Source organism: Mytilus californianus, unplaced genomic scaffold, assembly GCF_021869535.1.
Source record: "Mytilus californianus isolate M0D057914Y unplaced genomic scaffold, xbMytCali1.0.p SCAF_3, whole genome shotgun sequence".
In the NCBI taxonomy this organism is placed as follows: domain Eukaryota; kingdom Metazoa; phylum Mollusca; class Bivalvia; order Mytilida; family Mytilidae; genus Mytilus; species Mytilus californianus.
Window position 1 is genome coordinate 74,002,215 of NW_026262679.1, and position 20,821 is coordinate 74,023,035.

Sequence of the window (20,821 nt, forward strand, 5' to 3'; positions counted from 1 at the left end):
CAAGTTGAATCATAATTCCCTGTCAATATTCACATCTACATGGTATGTCCTTATAATCTACAAAGTTTCATGAAATTCTGTTGTGTGGTTTAAAAGTATTCGGGATGACAAGAACAGGACTGACAGACAAAAAGACAAAAGGACTGACAGGTTCAAAAACATTATACCCTACAGAAGTTTGTTCCGTGGGGCTTCCGTTGGGTATGATTGCAATTAATGGTTGTTGAAAATTTTACCACAAAATTATAATGGAGTGATTGATAATGGAAAGGAGGCAAAGATTATCATCATCAGTTCGAAAAAAGAAGTTTCAGTACTAGGAGTAAATGGAATCATAACAAATCAAACATTTCAAATAGTTTATTCAATCCTAAAACTGCAGCACTTACTTGCATATAATTTCATAATAAATGAAATATTAAAATGAATTCATAAATTTCTCACAAAAAAATATATATTTCATGTAATCTTTTTAAAATCTTCAATGAGAGAATGCAAAAATAAAATATCTAGGAGAATGCTTATTTTTCATACCCATAAGAGCCAGTTTACATGCAGGAACATATCCCTAATCACTTGTAATGCTTTTAGGTAAAATTGATTCAAAATGAAAAAAGAAAATGTAAGAAGTCCAAACAAGGATATTGTTATCCACTGTAGATTGATTAAAGCAGAAAACATTCAACTGACCAAAATATTTGGTTGTTCCTGTTAGTAATACCTTTTAATGTTTTATTTGTTAACAATTTTTCAGCAGATGACTTATCCAACGTACTTAGTTAGTTAGACTGTTTCCATTTTCATGGAATCAGGAAACTACAAATGTAAAAGGATGACTTTGAATAGAGAGGTTTCAAATGACATAATTTGAGTTTGAGTTACTTCCCTTGGTCGCCATTATGGAAAGGTTGATTTTCATATTTGACTAACCAAATTGAAACATGAGAAACACACAAGTCTGAAAGTCTGATAAGAGATCCTTACTAGATCATTGTGATGAATTGAGCAAGGCTTAAAATAAAAATTTGTTCAGAAAAATCCTTTTTCTAAAGGCTAGTAGTCAGTATAATGCTTTGATTTTTTTATTTATGAAGGAATTTGTGCACTTAAACCTTCAACATGGAAACAAAAGGGAAATCACTTTTGCTCAAATTGTGTCAATCAAAATCTATCTATAGAGCAAGGATCTGAATTTCTTAAGTTAAAATCTGAATGTAAAGCTGTTACAAATTGCAAAAAAATGTGAGTCTTTCAAAGGAGACATGTGTCACCTTCAATCTGCAAATAATACAAGCAGAATGGCAAAGTCCTGGTTTTGGTAAAAGAACCCCAAAAATAGCTCAGATCAAATATTAAATAGCTGGTGAACAATTTCAAGTCTTGTATAAAAATCTGTACAAGTTTGGTGGAATTCTGTTAACCCATTATCTAGGACTTGCAGATTAACAAAGTGTGACAGAGACGAGGCAAGACAACAGAAATGACCCCTATGTGTCGTTATAGTTTTGCTGTTCGGCAACATAAAAAAGTTTGAAATAAGAAAAAGCACAATCTGGTTTAAATATGTTTTAAATACATACAACTTCACCTACTGATAATTATTACACACTGTATATGTTTCATTATTTGCAATGTACAAACAATCATTAATGTTTCAAATAAATATCTTTTTGTTTATAATACATAAACACTTAACAAATGGCCTAACATACACTTACAACAATAAACTTATCATAACATACTGTACTAAAATAAAAAATATATCGTATGTATTTATTAGTGCAAATATTAGACAACCAAAGACAATGCAAGATATGTATTTCAATTCTGGAACAAGTTTTAGAAGAATTTCATTAGCAAAACTTGAAAAGCTAGTGTTAATTATTGAAAATTTCATCTCATTGCATTTTCTTCATTCATAAAAACATCCCTTTAATTTCTGAATTTACAGTTAATATCCTCAAGTTGACCCTATTTTACAATGCATCTGCATAAAACTCTTTCACATTATAATAATTAGTTAATTGTCCTCTGTAAGATACTTTTTGTGAATTAATATCTTATACATGTATCTATGATTCATCAACTATATACGGTATCTTTCTTTGTTCAATTTCAAAAACATAATTGGCATCCATTTTATTTAAACAGTAGCTCACTGAATTTACTTGTGTCATATATATATCAGCAATACAAGGAAACAGTTATATAGTATATTATATAATTTAAGAAATTTGATGTAGAATCATATAATTCCTGATCTATGTCGAGCAAATTAAAAAATGAAAACAACGCGTTATAAATTTAATGTGTCCAAAGCACTTTTCTGGATTTACCTTCATCAGGAACACTCAAAGCTGAATATTTGAAAGCCAAGGATGTATAAGAACCGAAACAGTTGAAGAGCTATATGACCAAAAGTACCTTAAAAATAGCCAAATCCATCTAAGGTCAACTTTGCCTGAGGGAGTTGAAACCTCAGTTTCTTTATAATTTCAAAATCTATAAATGGACAATTTTAGAAAGGTTTGTTATAAATCATGTCAGTACCGAAGTACTGACTACTGATCCGATAAAAAGTCAGTACTATTTTATCTCCATTTTGTATTATCTGATAACTATTGAAATTTTCAAGGTTGAAAGAAACATGCACAAAATAAATGTATTACAAAATGTGTAAAGCAGCAGGTCGGTTAAATACATTACTGTTTTAAAGGATTCAAACACCTGAGGAATGTAATTTTTGTAAGTCAGCAAAATGTTTTTAACAATTTTAGAAAATTATTGAGACAACCAAAGTCTTAAAAAAAAAAGGAATCTAGTGGCTCAGTAAAAAAAAATTTACAGATAAGATTTATATTATGATGGTTTACAGTGATAAAAATTTGCACCTTGATAAATCTTATCGGGTTTGTACTTACATGAGCAACATCACAGGTGCAACATGTGAAGCAGGGTCTACCTACCCTTCCAGAACACCTGAGATCACCCCTGGTATTTGGTTGTGTTCGTGTTGCTCAGTTTTTCATTTTCTATGTTTAGTTTTGTGTACTATTGTTTGTCTTTTCGTCGTTTTTCATTTTCTGCGATGGCATTGTCAGTTTGGTTTTGAATTATTAGTTTGAATATCCCTACAGTATCTTTTGCCTCTCTTTTGATAGATCATTATGGAAAATGATTGCTTTTCTTTACATGAGTTGAATCAATTTCACTAAAATATGAAAACGACACATGGGCATTTTGAACAAGTTTCTTTGGGGGCAGGTTGGCATGGGTTAGAGCAAGACATACTATTCTTAAAATAGACACCACTGCAGTCTCCTTTAATAGCAAATAAGATACACTGAAGTACTATAACTATACAACCTACTATAACAAGAGTACCAGGTAATGAATTTTAATATATTAGGAAGACAATTACTTGTGCTAAAGACTATTTAAAAAAACATTATTTTTCTTCCCAAATTTACTCTATTGATGTTGTATTTATACTATTATGCACGTATTTATCATTTTAAACACTGTTAAAAAAGGGGTCATTACAATAAATTAAAGAATTCATTCAGGCTTAAAAATAATTTAATACTGTGAGACAGGTTATACATTAAAATCTGAACTAATTTTCTTGGCAACCTCTTTAAGTTGTTGCATTCTAGTTCGTATATCGTTACTATTGTTTGTTGGTACTTCGTTTACATTCTGAAGTGACCTAGATTTCAAAGGTGTTCCACCTTCAACTAAAACACCACCTTTCACAGGTACAAACGAATCGTCTAAATTATCAATTAAATCAGAATCATCTTTTGAGTCAGGATTCAGAAACTCATTCGAACTGATTTCCAGTAACTTTCCTTCAAGTTCACCAATAGATTTTTCTAACTGCTTTAAATGTGTCTTATTCTCTGTAAGCTGTTGCTTCGTCTCTGCTTGACGAATATTTTCCACCCTTAATGGAAGACTTTGACTAAATATTTCATCTAGATCATGTTTTGCCTCCTTTAATTTTCTCGCATCATAAGTTTGAAATAAATTTACTTCTGACTTTGGCGTTGTGAAGGAAATCAAATCAAGACCTACACTTTCACGATTAATAGCTTTGTTCGAATAATTTGAAGTGTTGTTGGGGATTCCTGCACCATAATTTTCACCAAAAGAATCTTCTAATGGCATATCAGGCATTTCTATGTCTTCCAAACCAATTCCATCACCTGCTCCTTGCAAATCAAAGCTATTACCTTTAAATAGAGTAAATAAATATACAATTAATAATAAAAACAATATAAACTGTAATTGCACATGATGTAATGCAAAGTACACCTCTAACTCATTATCAGACATTGACAAAAATTCAATGCTCAGCGAGTATAATAAAAATTCAGAGTATTGTCAAACAGAGACTGACAGACATGCAGGTCTGAAAATCTTTTACGCAATACAAATAAACATTTATAAGTTCGACTCAACATCATAAAAGTTCCAGACTAAAACACATTCCTTAATGCTGAATCTGAGTAATATGTAAATAAAAAATCTATGCTCAGTGGGTATAATATAAATTTGTAAAGAGTTCTACAGATCCTGTGTCTTGCCTCAATTGCTGTTGACATTGTACTTTGTAGTTTTGACCATTTATCAGACATTGACAAAAATTCCATGCTCGATGAGCACAATAAAAGTTCAAAGTTGTGCCAAACAGGAAGTCACAGCCATGCAGGTCTGAAAATCACTTAACTACACAGTACAACATAAAATTATAAGTTCCTCTTATCATCATAAAGTCCCAGAACAAATACCTTTCCTAAATACAGAATATGAGTAATATGATGAGAGAAAAATTCCATAATCGGGGCATACAGTAAAAATTGTAAAGGGTTCTACTAAACCGTGTGCCTCAGTTGTGATAAGTGTAATGTTGACTGACAAATACAAAGTTTTGTAATACATTGCATGGAGGTTAATCAAGTGAAACTGTGAGCTACTGTTCACTGATGATACCCCCGCCGCAAGTGGATAATTTTAATAGTGTAAAAATATGTAAGTGTTCTGTAAACAGGAAGTTGTTGAGTGATGAATCTGAAAACGCATCACACGGTTAAAGCTGACTTATATAAACCCTGAAACCAAATTTCAGAAATCCTTGTAATGTAGTTCCTGAGAAAGATGCGACAAAAAATATTTATGGGTTGGAAGGACGGACTCAAGGACTGATGGATGGATGGACGGACGGACGGACAGACAGAAGTAAAACAGTATACCCCCACTTTTTTAAAGCGGGGGTATAAAAAAGTTATTGATGTCTATTAGTACAATACTGTTGATTCATTTCTTTCCTTGGTACCGGTTTCATGGATTGAGGAAACAATGCATCTTAATGGATATTTGATAACATGGATTTTCCAAAAAGTGCAAACAAGACTGTAGCATATTTATACTTTATTAAACATTTAAATTCATGGTTAAGCTTTGCCAACAAATGTTAAAGATTCAGACAGACATGTAAACCTTCAAAGGATCCCATATGCCAAATATAGTCATAATAAGCGACAAATTCATGAGCCTGCCCAAAGTCAAGAACCTTGTCAAAAGTAGTATCTTAATGTTTTTCATTATATGGATAATTGGGTGTAAACAACAGTTTTTTTTACTGTTTCTGTTAAATTTATTCACAATTTTTATTGAATGGTACAATTTATAACTTGACATAGTCTATTGTTGAAGACTATGTGTTGCTTCCAGATGGTTTTGGTTATTTTTTCGTTGGATTGCTGTCTTATTGTTATATCACCCCATCTCCTTTTTTTCATACTTATCTGACAATTTGGTGATATATATATATAAATCAGTAATGAAAAATTCACGGTTATTTATTTTTTTTGTGCTAGAGAAACAAATATACCTGCTTGCAAGGCATTACAACTATCATCAATACCTGCTGCTCTCCCTTTACTGTGATTTGACCTTGAAAAACTATCTGAGTGAGGCCTATTACTACCTAAAACAATAGAACAATATGTCAATATTCAACATACAGGAAAGGTCTTATATGGCAATTTTTCACAAAAATTAAATTTTTTTACTGCCTCAAATCCAATAAAACTTCAATTAGCATTCAACTAACATCAACAGAATTTTCTTCATATAAAATCTGCATATGTATCTATTTGATCGAAATCCAACAAAATCGTTAGGCAAGGTTTATCATATAAAAATCAAATTTTGACACACATTTCTAATCAAGGAAATGCACATAAAATATTCAATTTCAAAATTCAAAAAAACATAGGTTTTCTAAGTAAATCTCTTTTAAAAATAACATGTCAAAAATTGTAAGGGAGAGAGCACTTACAAGGAAATTTTTCATCTAATCTATATTTCCAAGGAGTGTTTAATATTCCAACAAAAATTGCCTAACTAGTTTTTGACCTATATCAAGATCAAGGATCCGGAAATTTTTCCAGACAATTTCGGTCATTTTGAGATGTTTGAAAAGTTGGTGCCCGTTTTCAAATTGTCGATATCAACTTGACTATATTCATAGCATCAATGAACATGACGAACTTGTATTGCTGTTTCATCGCATTTACTAAGTAAATGTCTTACCATTACCATGAAGGACAGTTAAGGGAAGGCAACAGTCTAAAATTAAAATGATTTTAATGACTCAAAATGGTTAATTTCTCAGACATTGCTTACGTTTCTTTTCGATTTGACAAAGTTAAAACCGGAAGTTTGCAATATTTTAAAGTACAAATAATTCCGGATTCATTTCCGGGTTTTGTTTTGTTTATCAAATTGACAGGAAATCACTGGCTTTTTAAGGCTTTTTTTATTTTATTACCTTTAAAAGTGTTTGAATATAACAGATAATGGTTGCAATCGTTTAATTTAGCATGAAATCAATTTGCATTTAACGATTATTAAAATATTAAATTTGCTGAAGACAATTTCACGCATGCGTATTACATAGTAAATAAAGCACATGTGTTACTCATGAAAAAAATACTTTTTTCTACGTAAATTTCGATTTAATTTTTAAATCAGAATTGTTGACTGTCTTTGATGAAAGTAAATAAATAATGAATATACTTGTCAGGGAACTTTAATGTTTTTTAAAAAGATATTATTCTGAGCTTGTGATCACTGTCAGGTGTGAATTAAAACCACAGGTAAAAAGTGATTAGCGATCATTAGCCAATGTTTCCCGGAGGCATTGATAAAGATATTAGGAGGGCCCTCAGGATTATCAAACTTCTGTAGTGGCAGTTTTATTACAGGAAAGGGATTATAAACAAAAACAAGTGATCACAAGTGCAAAATGGCGATTAAGAAATCCGATTTCAAACACTGAGTCAAAGAAATGACCGAAATTACTTCTGTAAAAAAATAAAATTTGTCCTAAATCCCAATTACTCGTTTAGGACAAATAGTTTCATCTTAGGACATGACTGGCAAATATGACCGTTTCCGGACCCTTGATCAAGATATTATTGATATAAATTGGAATTTTGGGTCCTCAATGCTCTTCAACTTTGTACTTGTTTTGGCTTTCTAACTATTTTGATATGAGCATCACTGATGAGTCTTATGTAGATGAAACGCGTGTCTGGCCTATCAAATTATAAGACTGGTACCTTTGATAATTATTCCCATTGAAATTACCATCAAGAAGTGTAAGGGTGAGATGTCTAGTGCTCCACGTTTTATACTAAATAATCTATTACCTTTATTTCTAGTATTGGTAAGTGTGTCATTACAATGTTTTCGTGTAGATTATGTATTTATTATTTCAACAAAGATCTTCTGATCTTTATAAAGAAAACCTAGAAATAAATTACTTAGTTGAATTAAGGTAGCAGGTAGGTTATGGTAAATGTGTGATTTCACAGACCCATGCAACTAGAGAACCAGTAACTGCATATGAAGAACTTTTACAGTTTCAGAGTTAAAGCAAACCGAATATTCTCTGGAATGAAGTATAAATGAATGTATCTAAATATCACAGAAAATATTGAATAATTATAAGTTAAAATTCCTTTTCTCAAAAACCTGTCAAAAGAACTCCCTTGAAAATGTTATGTTATTGCCACTGAAACTTTTATTTTATTGATATAGCATTAGAAGGGGTCACCAAAAGCATTTTTGCAATATAAAGTCATTATGTGTTTCTGATATATCTTAAAAACATTGATCAATTAGATTTTGAAACATAATGCAGTCACAATGTCATACTTTCTTCGGACTTTTCAGTTTTTTTTTGCATGCTGTGCAAAAGATTCAACTACTGATATTAAAAAACAAATTTGGTGACTCCCTATAAGTTTTATATCAGTACAACGGAAATATCAGTGGCAATAAGATACCATTCTCAAAGAAAATTTATTGGACAGGTAAATTATTCAGTTCACATATCACAGAAGAGTTTATAGTGTGCTTGGTTGTATTGAAAATATTACCAGATTCCACAAACATAATAATAATAATTACTTTTATGTAAAGGTGAATCCTCTACATCAGACATTGCTTCTTTGAACATCCGTCTTATTTCATCCTTCAGAGGGCTTCTTGGAATGACCTCTTTTGTAATGAAAGCCTTTTGTTCTGTAATGTAAAATATAAATTTAATCATATATAGCAATATTCGGATGTACTGTAAAAGTACTATTATTTGTGTGGTACTAATTTTCATGGTTTTCGTGGATGGTTTTTTCCACAAATTTAAGTGTCCAACGAAATATAACAACTGTTGGTAAAATCAAGACATGGAAAAATCCCTATGTAGGTTTGACTAAAACATACATGGATACAGGCGTATTATCTAGAGAATACATCGAATATCAGCAAACACACTTTAACACACATATATATATGTATATATATATATATACAACTTCAGACAGGATTTTACCATTTTATTCTTTTAAAAACCTAAACTGTATAACTTTTAACCTTTTAATTCTCATGAAAAATTAGTTTTGATCGATGAAAGTCAGACTTCTGGTGATGATATGCAATGATGACACCTTTTCAATTAAAAAAAAAAAATCTTTGCAACTCAACCTTCAACAGGTGTTATCCCTAGCATAAGGTCATGTTTCATCTACTGAAAGGATTTCTTCAAAAGACAGAAAACAGTCCTAAATTAAAAAAAAAAGAGTAAATGTATTTCACTCAGCAACCCTACATCATTCTCATAGCAGCAGCTACTACAAGATACACAGTATATTTTCATATAATTGCATGGAATGAACCAAAAAAATTATACCACACACAAAGATAAATTACCTTCAAACTTTTTGGATAAGGTTTCATATTGTGTGTCCTCCTCTGCCTCTGAGGAGAGTAAACCTTCAGGTTGTTCTAAATAGAAATCATCCTCTTCGTCTTTCAGAGAAACTTCCTCCTCCAATATTTTGTCTGAATCCTCGTTTCCAGAATCAAAACTTTCCAATAACTCAGCCACAGGAGACGGCGGTCTTTGTATTTTAAAACTGTTTTCTTTTGACTTAAATTTAGATGTTGTAGAATTATCTTCAGGGTCAGTTTCAATAGAGTCTAAAGTTTCTCCTACAGGAGATTTTGGACGATTTTCTTCCAAATATTTGTCTTTTTGCAATTGTAAACTACTTAACAGTTCTAATTCTTGACCATTACTTATTTTTCCTTCATTATAAGGTGAATTGTTCATGGCATCACTTGACAGCATCTCATCATTCTGAGATGGTTCAACTGCCATTTGGTTGGAACTTGAAATTGTATTTTTGGATCTATTTAAAGTTTTTGAAAAATTCTGATAACCAAAGGTTGGATTGTCCTTTTGAATGTATAAGCCATGATCACTCATGTTGAAACTATGTTCAGCTGACTTTTGACTTCTAGAAGACCTTGACCTGTCAGACTGGGGACTGCTTTCATTCGACATTGCCTCTCTAAACATCATTTTAACCTCAACACTTATAGGACTTCTAGGGATTTCTGCTTTTGTTCGAAATGCTTCAGCACCTGAAAAGTAAGATATTCACAGTACTATCAGCATACACAAACTTATTCTTAAATAAACTGAGTTGAAGATTTATAAATTCCTATTTTCTCACATAAAGGCAAATATTAATCATATAAAACAGATTAAGCATACAGAGCATTCCATAACAGCTAGGGAAACTGTCGTCAAATTGACTGTATGCTTTAATTTCCTGGTCAAGTATGCAAACCCTCATAGACCCCCTCCCTTCTACTATGTGATATTCACCTGCTACTTCAAAATAATTGGAAAGCCCTGAGCATAAACAAATAACTAATAATGTAATATGAAGATGTTGCTAATTGCTTATTCATAGTTCAATTATTCTATTGTACACCACAACAAAGATTATGTTGCTTTCCTTTTTCCCTTTTTTTTAAATGAAAACAAGTAGTCTTAGATGCATGATTTTTTATTAGTTGTTATTGCCTTTGAACTATCTGTCAGTAACTGTGAGTATTCTCAGATCTGTACTTAGCGTCTTTTTTGTTGTAGGGATGTAAATGTACCATGCCATGTCCTGTCTGTGTTTTTGTCAGATGTATTTCTGCTTTGTATCCATCTGATGAGTCAAGCCTTTTTAGTTTGTTCTTATGTTGTACTGTTACACCACTGTCCCAGATTAAGGAGAGGGTTGGCGCCTTCAAACTAGTTTAACCCTGCCACATTCTGCATGTGCCTGTCCCAAGTCAGGAGCCTGTAATTCAGTGGTTGCCGTTTGTTGCTGTATATCATATTTGTTTTTCGTTCATTATTTTGTACATAAATCAGGTCGTTAATTTTCTCGTTTGAATTGTTTTACATTTGTCATTTTGATGCCTTTTATAACTGACTATGCAGTATTGGTTTTGCTCATTATTGAAGGCCGTACCGTGACTATAGTTGCTAATTTTTATGTCATTTGGTCTCTTGTGGAGAGCTGTCTCATTAGCAATCATACCAAATCTTCTTATTTCTAAATCAGTAAATCTATTCTTTAAATTATCATTCCCCTTCATTTCTCTCCTTTTCAAAATATTAAAAAAACAATCAAGTATTCCATTTTTATAGAAAACAATTTATAAAATCGATTATTTCTTGAATTGTCCTACTGAAATGAAAACTAACATTTCATAATGATTAAAAATCCATAACCATTCAATAATTTGTAAAAGAAACTCTAAATTTTAAAATGTATAAATAAACATCTCACACAATTGAAATGCATTAATTAATTTACCTGACATCCCAGGAGACATAACCATTCCAAATCCCATAACTTCATCTACTATCATGTCTGAGGGTGACCTATGACCTTGTCTTGGTGTGACCTCTGCTGACCTTTGTCCTTGTCTTGGTGAAATAAATGGCGAGTTGTAACTTTTGTTCCTAGGAGTTACAGGCCCTGTGTCAGATCGTGGAGACAGTTTAGGAGTTATGGTTCCTGATGTTTGAGTTATATTACTCTTGTTCGTGTTTCTGTCGCTGTGAAAAGATTGCTCACTGTGGGGTGGTGAATTTTTAAGCTGTGATATTAATGTCTCTGGCTGTTGTATGATTCCATCCCAATCTAAATGACAATGAAAATTTGCAAACCATCAATACTTAATGAGTTTCTTATAATAAAAGCACATAATGGCTATCATTATTATAAACCGAAAATCACTAGAGAATCAGGAAAAAAATATCAATAAAAAGGCTTATGAATGGTAGGGTCTGCATCCTCCCACAATTTCTTTTATTTCATGCATCACTCTAATTTCTCTTTTTTCAGCAACAACAAAACTCCAATTTTCACCTTGATTTATAAGAACAATATTTCATGATTTTCAATTCATATTACTGTGGATTCATTTTTATTCGTGGTATACCAATTTTTGTGGGTTTCGTTGGTCACAGAGAACCACGAATTTAAGAATTCAACGAAGAATAATCCCAAAAATGTGTATGGAGTCGGATGTTTATTTCCGGTTATGTTATGCAGTTCTAGTACAGTGTTGACTAACTATAAACATTGTAACATAACACGTGTTTTTATTGAAAGAAGATACAAGTATTTTGATTAAATCAATAATAAATATATCGAATATCAGTGATAATTTACTTTTTAAAATTGATTAAAACTGTTCATGGAAAATAACTGCAAGTTGTTAATTACCGTGTCATAGTTTGGTTTACTGGTGATTAAAAATCAATAGGATTAAGTACAGGGATATTGCCCGTAGGTAATATTGTTTTTGACAGGAACATTTATTTTCACACCTTTTACTTATATGACTGTTTATTATATCGTGAATAGGGAAATGAGCTTTCAATCATAGAGTTTTGAATGCCTTATAAAATTCCGACAAGAATTTATAAATTGTAAAACAAACAAATAATTAGTTGTCTCTGTCCATTATTGTAATAGAAGTTTTCAATGAACACTTTAACCTAGAATGACCAAGCGAGGATTTTGACAATTCAAAACTTTTTCAATGAATTCCTTCTTTTTTGTTTTTTTTATTATTGATCAAACTAAGGAGGTTATATGATCTCCTAAATCAAAAAGAAATCACCGAATTACGAATCTGAATTTATTTTTTTTTTGTAATCAGCGATCCACAAATTTACGTATACCACGAAACGTCTTTTTTTCTCTATCCACGAAAATTGATACCCACGAAAATAAATGAATCCACAGTAAGTTATTATTTGCTTTGTTGCTCCTTTCCTTACTGAAAGTTTGGTACAAAAGACATACTAACTATCAGACCTTTCATCACTTACATTTCTCTGGCTGGAATATTTTTATTTTTTTCTTCAATGAAATTAAAAAATAAATATATCAATACTGTGAAATAAAGGGATTGGTTACAGACATTACTGTGTTATCAGAATAATTATATTTTTTTTCATTTCATTTTTTCATCACAATTACAGAATTTAATATTTCCATACCATGATTATTTACTGTTGGTCTAGCAGCTCGTGTTGGTGTAGAATGCAACTGACCTCTAACATCTACTGACCTAGAATTTGAACTTTCTGTTTTTGTTTTCTTTGGTAATTTTGAATTGACCCTACAAAAGATTTGATTTCATATAGTTACATATATACAAAAATTTATAGTATTTTCCTTCTGGTTTCTGATTCATTTGTTACTAACACTTTCTAAGAAATAAAATTCTGGTTGCCTTTAATGAATGCAAACACCGTTAAGGTAAATTCTGAAATAAAGTAGCCATTTGAGTACAGTATATCAAAACTTGGGTGTTCAAATTTTTCTGTGGCCAAGGATATGGCATTCACAACACTGTATAAAAACGCATGAATTTAAATGTTTCTTCATTTAATATTCTTATTTTAAAATAAATTTGGACCTGTAAAAAAACCCTCTCGATTACTAGCAATATGAATAAATACTTATACAAATAAATATCACACTGTTTCCTACATAAACCTTCAAACATGCATGATATATTTAAATTTTTGGGGGTCTTACACTCTGGCATTCAGAGATTAGATTGTAACAAACAGCATAAGCAATGCCATATTCATTTTCAGTATGATAACACCCCTCTCATTTTAGTGAAGAACTGTTCGTTCTCTTCCTTGTTTAGTTTACACTTCTTCTCTATTGAAAAGCCTCAATAGCAGCAGCTTGAATGCCTGCACAAACGATATGTTTAAGTTATCAAAGTCAGTAAGATGTTTTAAATTGTGTTGGATATTAAAATGAGATCAAGTTTTAACATGTTCTTGTAAATGCTTTTATAATGAAGCAAATTCTTCTTGTACTGGTACTAGTAGTTTATACCTTTCTGTTTTTCTTGCATCCTGTTTTACAGATCCAGCATAAACAGGGGTACCTTGGAAAAGATTATTTGGACCCTTTCTTACAGTCCCAGTAACATTATCTGCAATTCTAGACACTGCCTCTGGTGTGGTCACTGTAATATATTTCAAATTATCAGTTTTAGTATAAAGTATCAAATTTAAACCAAAATTGTCATGAATCAAGTCATTTTCATGTAAGCTTTTGAAAATATTACTGAGAATGCCTTTTAGTCTGAAAATTCAAATTGGATTCATGGTCTGAATAGTTTCTATGTTTTACAATCCAAAGTATGTTTTTGATTAATTTGAATATCTTTATAACCACAAAATTACTCAAGTGTGATGATATGGTTTCAAACTATTCTCACTCAACCAATAATGTTAATATAATTATCTTTATATCTTAATTTCACTTCATGGTCTGGATTTTTGCGATTTTGGACCTTTTTTGTTTATGTTTAATTTTTTTCTAAGTATGTCAATACTTTTCTATATGATATTAATTTCCCTCCCCGATGGAGATGTATAATCATGTGACAACACCTTCCCAAACCACAAATTGCATTATTTTTAACATCACTGTGATAGCTCCTTTCCTGTCATATGTATCCTTCAATATAAATTCTAACTTTTTACTATATCCCTCATCCTCCTTTTCAATAACAGTTGTAACCAATTTTCATTAAAGCTTAAGATTTTGCTGAAATGCAATAATAATATGTCTACCTACATCCATTATCATTTCTTCACACAATAGATTTAAAAAATAAAAGAAGAATGTGTCTGAGGACACCAATGCTCCCGCTCAAGCTTGCTTTTCAAACTAAAATGGGACTGACGGACGGAAGAACGGACTGACAGACAGTCAAGGGTAACACTTAATGCCACCTTCACCTTGCGCAGGGGCATAAAAACACTGACAAAAGTCCACAAACCTTTTCTTTAATACCTTTGAACTGTCATGAAACTAACCAACACATTTCAAATCAAGATATTAAATGAACTTGACGTATAGTTTTTGGTTGCTGTTTCATTGACATTATCTAGTCTCCTTTTATTGCTTTTCTAATTTTATCTATATATAAATAAGGTCAAGAGTCCTTGGTGATCAAGATTGTATCTTTACTGCACATTTAGCTTTTAACAACATTAATATGTGTTCTACGTTTTGCTACAATGACTGTCAAAGATATACAGCTGCATGTTTTCCTCCTATCAATGTTCATACAAAACCAATACCGGGTCTAAACCTGTGTTGTTGCATGCAATTAATTAAGGTAACATGTATACTGAAGCATAACTGATCCTAAATTCATTCCCTCTCATAGAAGCCAAGAAACTTTTGACGAAGGTTTCCTACCCAAAGTCTTTCTGACAGAAGGACAGACAGATGAGAGGCTCGAGAGGCGACGTAGGTAAAAACAGGACACATTCACCTACTAATTTGTGATAGAGTACTCAGACAAATACTGAACATCTGTTCTTTCTCTCATCATTAAAAGTTTTTATGTACATACCATCATCAGGAGAAAGTTTAATTGCAGTGCCCTCTGGTGTGATTTCGGTTGTTTTTCTTGGTGTGAAAGATACAGGTGGAGAAGGTTCCATCAAACCCATACCTACAGACTAATAACAAATATAACATTCATTCAGAAATGACAATTGAGTGAAGATTTAATGTCTGAATTTATTGTCATTTCATGGCTGCTTCACCAATGTAAAGGAATATCTTATACAAATATAGCATCATAGATTCAATTCTACAAATTAGAGAAATTTCCAAAAACTGATTTTACAGACAATAAAAAAATGGATGTGGTATGATTGATTGCCAATGAGACAACTATCCACCAGAGTTCAAATCACATGGAAGTAAGCAATTATAGCCTGTCTATATAAATTATGTCCTGTTTTTGAATCAAATGATTACAAATGTTATAATACTAAAGTTTTGTAATAGGAAATATGAAAATCTATCATATGATTTTTGTTAATCATAATTCATCTTAAAAAAGTTAAATTGAAAAACTGATTTTACAGACAATAAAAAAATGGATGTGGTATGATTGATTGCCAATGAGACAACTATCCACCAGAGTTCAAATCACATGGAAGTAAGCAATTATAGCCTGTCTATATAAATTATGTCCTGTTTTTGAATCAAATGATTACAAATGTTATAATACTAAAGTTTTGTAATAGGAAATATGAAAATCTATCATATGATTTTTGTTAATCATAATTCATCTTAAAAAAGTTAAATCGAAAAACTGATTTTACAGACAATAAAAAAATGGATGTGGTATGATTGATTGCCAATGAGACAACTATCCACCAGAGTTCAAATCACATGGAAGTAAGCAATTATAGCCTGTCTATATAAATTATGTCCTGTTTTTGAATCAAATGATTACAAATGTTATAATACTATAGTTTTGTAATAGGAAATATGAAAATCTATCTTCATCTTAAAAAAGTTAAATCCATCCAAATAATAATTCTTAATAATAACTAATAGAAGATATAGAATTTCTTGTAAAACAAAATTGGGACTTCTGCTATTTGAAATATTTTGAATATAAAAAAGAAAACAGAAGCCAAAATTCTAAAATTTTATTTGCAAAAAAGTAAATAAATTTGTATAAATTGCACAAATCTAAAGAAATCCAAATTATTCAAAATTTACAAACATTTAAATTAAAAGAATTGCAGGAGCAGTGTCAATTTCGTCCTACCACAATCTGAACAATACTTTGATGACTTACAGTAGTCCGTAAACTCTGTGGAGTACTGGAAATAGTCACTTCCTTATCGATTTTATTCCTGAGATAGTCTATCGATTCCTTGAGCTCAGGCAAGATACTTGCTATTTGCTCCTTCAATGACTGTGTATTGAACAGATAAGCTGTACTTGTATGCACTTTATCTGTTATGGCTTTAACTTCCTCCTCAAATTTTGGAACACCAGCTGAAAAGGGAATGAAATTTTGGTCATACATAGAACCAATGATATAAAAATAACCCATTGTTTCATACAAACAAATATTCTTATGGAGAAAAAAAAAAAACGCTAGTCATACTTCATTGCCATTGATATGTTTTGCTAGAACCTGAATGTTTTGCTAGAACCTGAATGTTTTGCTACAAATAAGTGGCATTAATATTTTAATTACCAGTGAGAAAAAAGTTTAGCATGTTTAGTGCAGATATCATGTTCGTAAACAAAGTTCTGATATTTTTTTCGCTGTGAATTGATGATGATGATGATGGATGGCTGTTTAAAGTCAAGTGGCAAATAAATTTTTGGCACAATTTACATGTTTGGAAAAAATAGCTATTTTTCTGTTTTGGTAAAGGTGTTACTTATATCTAAATATTAATTCGCTTTTATTCAGAAAATTTAAGAAGGTATATCATAAGACATGGTTTAAAACAAAATTCAAACACATTACTTTCATCTGACAGACTTTTGGCAAACATACCCATTTACTCACCTTGATGTATTTTCTCTATATACAAATGAAGACATAAATTCCATAGTTGTATTATACTAACAAGGTTGAGCTTTCCATGGTGGAAATTACTGTCTACATGTCTCTGGAATATACAAAATACTTCTATCATTGCACAACATAAAGCATATATATACATCTAGAGGGTCAACTAAAAGACAAAGATTAACAGTGTTAGAAATAAATTAACAGCTGCGCCAGGAGTGGAAGATATGCCCATCTTCTGCATATTGTAATTGTTGCATAAATAAAATGGACTATTGTAGACGATATTCAATCAGAAGTAAGTACTATTTTTTATAGCGTTATGAGAATCACTGTGTGGCACTAAATTCATATTGTTTTATTGAACTTTAATTTTCAGCTTTTCTCATTTATTGGATACAAATGTTTTATAATAATCATATTCATACTTGCTGTTTAATACTAATCACTCTTTTTGTATTTTCATATTTTCATACATTTATAAGTTGTTTTTTTAACACACTCTTCATTTTACTGAAATGACCTCCCACATATTGATCGAAACAAACAGTATTCAGCCAACAGCTGTGTCTACATATAAGCTATTTTCCTGAAGTAGCGAGCACATTTTCCATTTATTATTAACATGTTCAAGTTAGTGATAATCCTGTTGGTAGCTGGACTGTGTCGGTTTTTACTGTGTGATTGTCTTTTTTGAAAAATGGTCTAGATAGGCAAAGGGGGTTTGGATTAATCCATTCACATTTCATGCCTGCACTAGGCCAGACTACCTGGACTGTATGTTGTTGGATCTTGTTTTGTTTTTGTTTGTGCATCTTTTTTTTTCAGAGGAGATGTCTGTTGGTGGTAAGGGAAGTTTGTAGTGTGGTAATTCCTGTTCTCCTTTTTTTATGTGATAAATACACTGTCTGGTTGTAGTCTTTAAATTATCAGTGTTCCATATTAATTTAGGATATTAAAATAAGGTGATCATGAAACAAAAGTAATATATACTGCAAAAGGCTCACAATGTAACATAATTTTCGCATCATTTTCTACACATGAATTATGTTTGTTATATGGAACCTAACCAATTGAAAGCAAATTGTTGTTTTTAAATTTTGAAAGCTTGTGCACCTTTTGACTTTTAACAATGTATGTAAAAAAATCAACATCAATTCTTAAATATATGAGACAGTTTGGATAAACTGACTACATAAAAAAAGAAAATAGTTAAAACGAAAAATATTAATTTTCCTATCCTTAATATTAGGTTAGACTGAGGTTAAAATGTTGAGGAAAGTATGCTACCTCAAAAGTGGGTGTAAAATAAATAATGTTTTTTTTTTAAGATAATGAAATGATTGACAATACCAAATCACTATGTAAAATTTTGTATGGGTTTATTTTTTTTTATCAAAATAGATTGTCATAGAGTTTATACAGTATCATATACAATAAATGGTAGTATTGTGGAATTAAAGTATATTTGTACCTTTCTTATTTCGTCTTCACATTCTGTCAGTAAAAGATCTGGAACTTTAATGTTGACACCAGAAGCATTTATTTTACATTTGTTCATTGTTTTATCTACTATAGATTCTATAACTTCCCTCTCTGAGGCCTCTCTAGTACAGAAATCATCAAACTGCTTCCATAAGTCACGGACCTATTCAAAATATATAAATCTTGTTTAATATTCCTTACAATTTAACTCTTCTTCATAAACAGTACTGAAATCACTAAAAAAACACCTGCTTTTTTATCCAAAGAGTAAATCATCAATATAAAAAGTTTATTTTAATGTATCCTAACATGAATTTTAAATTTACTTCTTGACATTTGAATCTGGAGAAAAGATTTGATATACTAACTAGTATGCATTTACTGTAAATAAAATTTCAAAATAGCAAATTAAAAAAAGTTACCTCTTGAACTCGCTGAGCTCGTTTTATTGACTGAGGATCAAAATCATATTCATATGCATTTGTTGAACGCCTTTTCCTTACCATGGGACTACAATAGAATTACATGAAAATAGTAAAAATGACTCTCACAAGAATACAACTTACTTCAAGGTTGAATAATAAACATATGTGTAGAATCATTTCTAATCATTAAACTCAAAACTGTTAAAATTTATAACAGATTTTATTGAGAGTATGTAAAGAAAACAGTGGTAAATAACTTGAACAAAAAGAAATAATAGAAGCTGGAAATGATTCAAATTCTATATTATCTGATGAAAAATTGTTCATAAAGAAGCCAGTTAATAAATCAAAGTGCTTGTGAGCAGTGAAGGGTAAGTATTGCATTCATTTTGTAATGGGAACTACAAATTAAACATTGCATTGTAATTTACAGGGTGCCTCTAACTATCTTTTCTTAAAAACATGAATTGAAAAAAATTGGAGTTATCTTCCTTTGTCCATATTTGTAGTTGATCAAACTGCAATTATGGACAAAGTAAGATATTCCCAATTCAAAATATTGCTTCAATTGCTAATACAATGCAAGGTTTAATTTGTAGTTCCCATTACAAAATGAATGCAATACTTACCCTTCTATTGTATCTAATAATAGTGATGAGGTCTGGAAAATATAACTATCAATTCAGTCCCACTTTCGTTTTGATTGCATGAAGTAATCTTTACCCTAAAATATCTATTTCCTGGTATTGAGAAAGAACAATTTCAGACTTAAAAGTACACAGATCTTTTATGGCAGTGTTTGTAAAATACAGAATGGTAAATAGCAATTACTACATACCTCCCTCTTTCTGCTCCTCTCTCTGTGGTTTTCTGTATTTCTTCCCTAATCTTGTGGTCTTTTTCTCTTGCCAATTTAGATAGCTTCCTATAATCTTTTACCAGCTCACTGAAAAAATAAAAAGATGTATTCATATCTTAATTAGATATAAGTGTCAATGAAAATCAATGTTTTCATAACAATTCATGTGGCAATATTCATGTAACACTACAAACTGCATAGAGACTCAATCAATCAAGCATGAGGTAAAGGCACCACAATTTGAAGGATGACTCAAATCAACTGCTATTTTGCTATCATTGATTCTGAATCACATTTTTAACCTTGGAAGGATGTCCAACAGTTCTTTAGGAGTATTAAATCAAAGAGCTGATTGCTCTGAGGTGGAAGAAGATGCATTAAAGGTTACTTGAATAACCACAAGAGCAGCCCCACCAAACCAGTCTGCTTTGTCCCATTATTGCTTTTGACGTATTTTTTTCTTCAAAAAATAGTTAGACTCATAACTCAACCAAAACTCACTATACTTAACATAAAAATCTGCAAATACTGTTGATTCAAATTAATCTTTCTATAACTAGATTCCATACATTCGTCTCGGAAAGGTCCACTTGATGCAATGCAAATTCGCCAAGCAATTATAACATTAATTGATTTGGTTTCACTTAAAAGTTTTCTGTCAAAGGTAGATAGTTGACCTTAAAAAAAAAACTGGCTACCAAGATTTTAGTCAAGTTTGTTTAAACTAGGGTTTTCATTA

The 20,821-nt window shown here is 31.0% G+C and overlaps 1 protein-coding gene across 3 annotated transcripts in view; it reads right to left on the bottom strand.

Moving 5' to 3' along the window:
- Positions 1-345: 345 nt before the first annotated feature.
- Positions 346-20,821, bottom strand: part of LOC127735070 (uncharacterized) — a 30,648-nt gene continuing 10,172 nt past the window's right edge. For 2 of the 3 annotated variants that reach the window (XM_052245161.1, XM_052245162.1), the window contains exons 7-19: positions 20,062-20,169; positions 19,221-19,308; positions 18,788-18,961; positions 17,311-17,413; positions 16,582-16,784; positions 15,334-15,442; positions 13,797-13,929; positions 12,938-13,059; positions 11,238-11,567; positions 9,283-9,999; positions 8,485-8,598; positions 5,897-5,992; positions 346-4,235 (exon numbers count right to left, since the gene is read on the bottom strand). In XM_052245161.1, coding sequence (XP_052101121.1) covers positions 3,598-4,235; positions 5,897-5,992; positions 8,485-8,598; positions 9,283-9,999; positions 11,238-11,567; positions 12,938-13,059; positions 13,797-13,929; positions 15,334-15,442; positions 16,582-16,784; positions 17,311-17,413; positions 18,788-18,961; positions 19,221-19,308; positions 20,062-20,169 — 2,935 coding nt within the window. In that variant the 3' untranslated portion in view covers positions 346-3,597. The remainder of the gene's footprint in view (positions 4,236-5,896; positions 5,993-8,484; positions 8,599-9,282; positions 10,000-11,237; positions 11,568-12,937; positions 13,060-13,796; positions 13,930-15,333; positions 15,443-16,581; positions 16,785-17,310; positions 17,414-18,787; positions 18,962-19,220; positions 19,309-20,061; positions 20,170-20,821) is intronic. The other variant, XM_052245163.1, reaches the window with a different exon arrangement.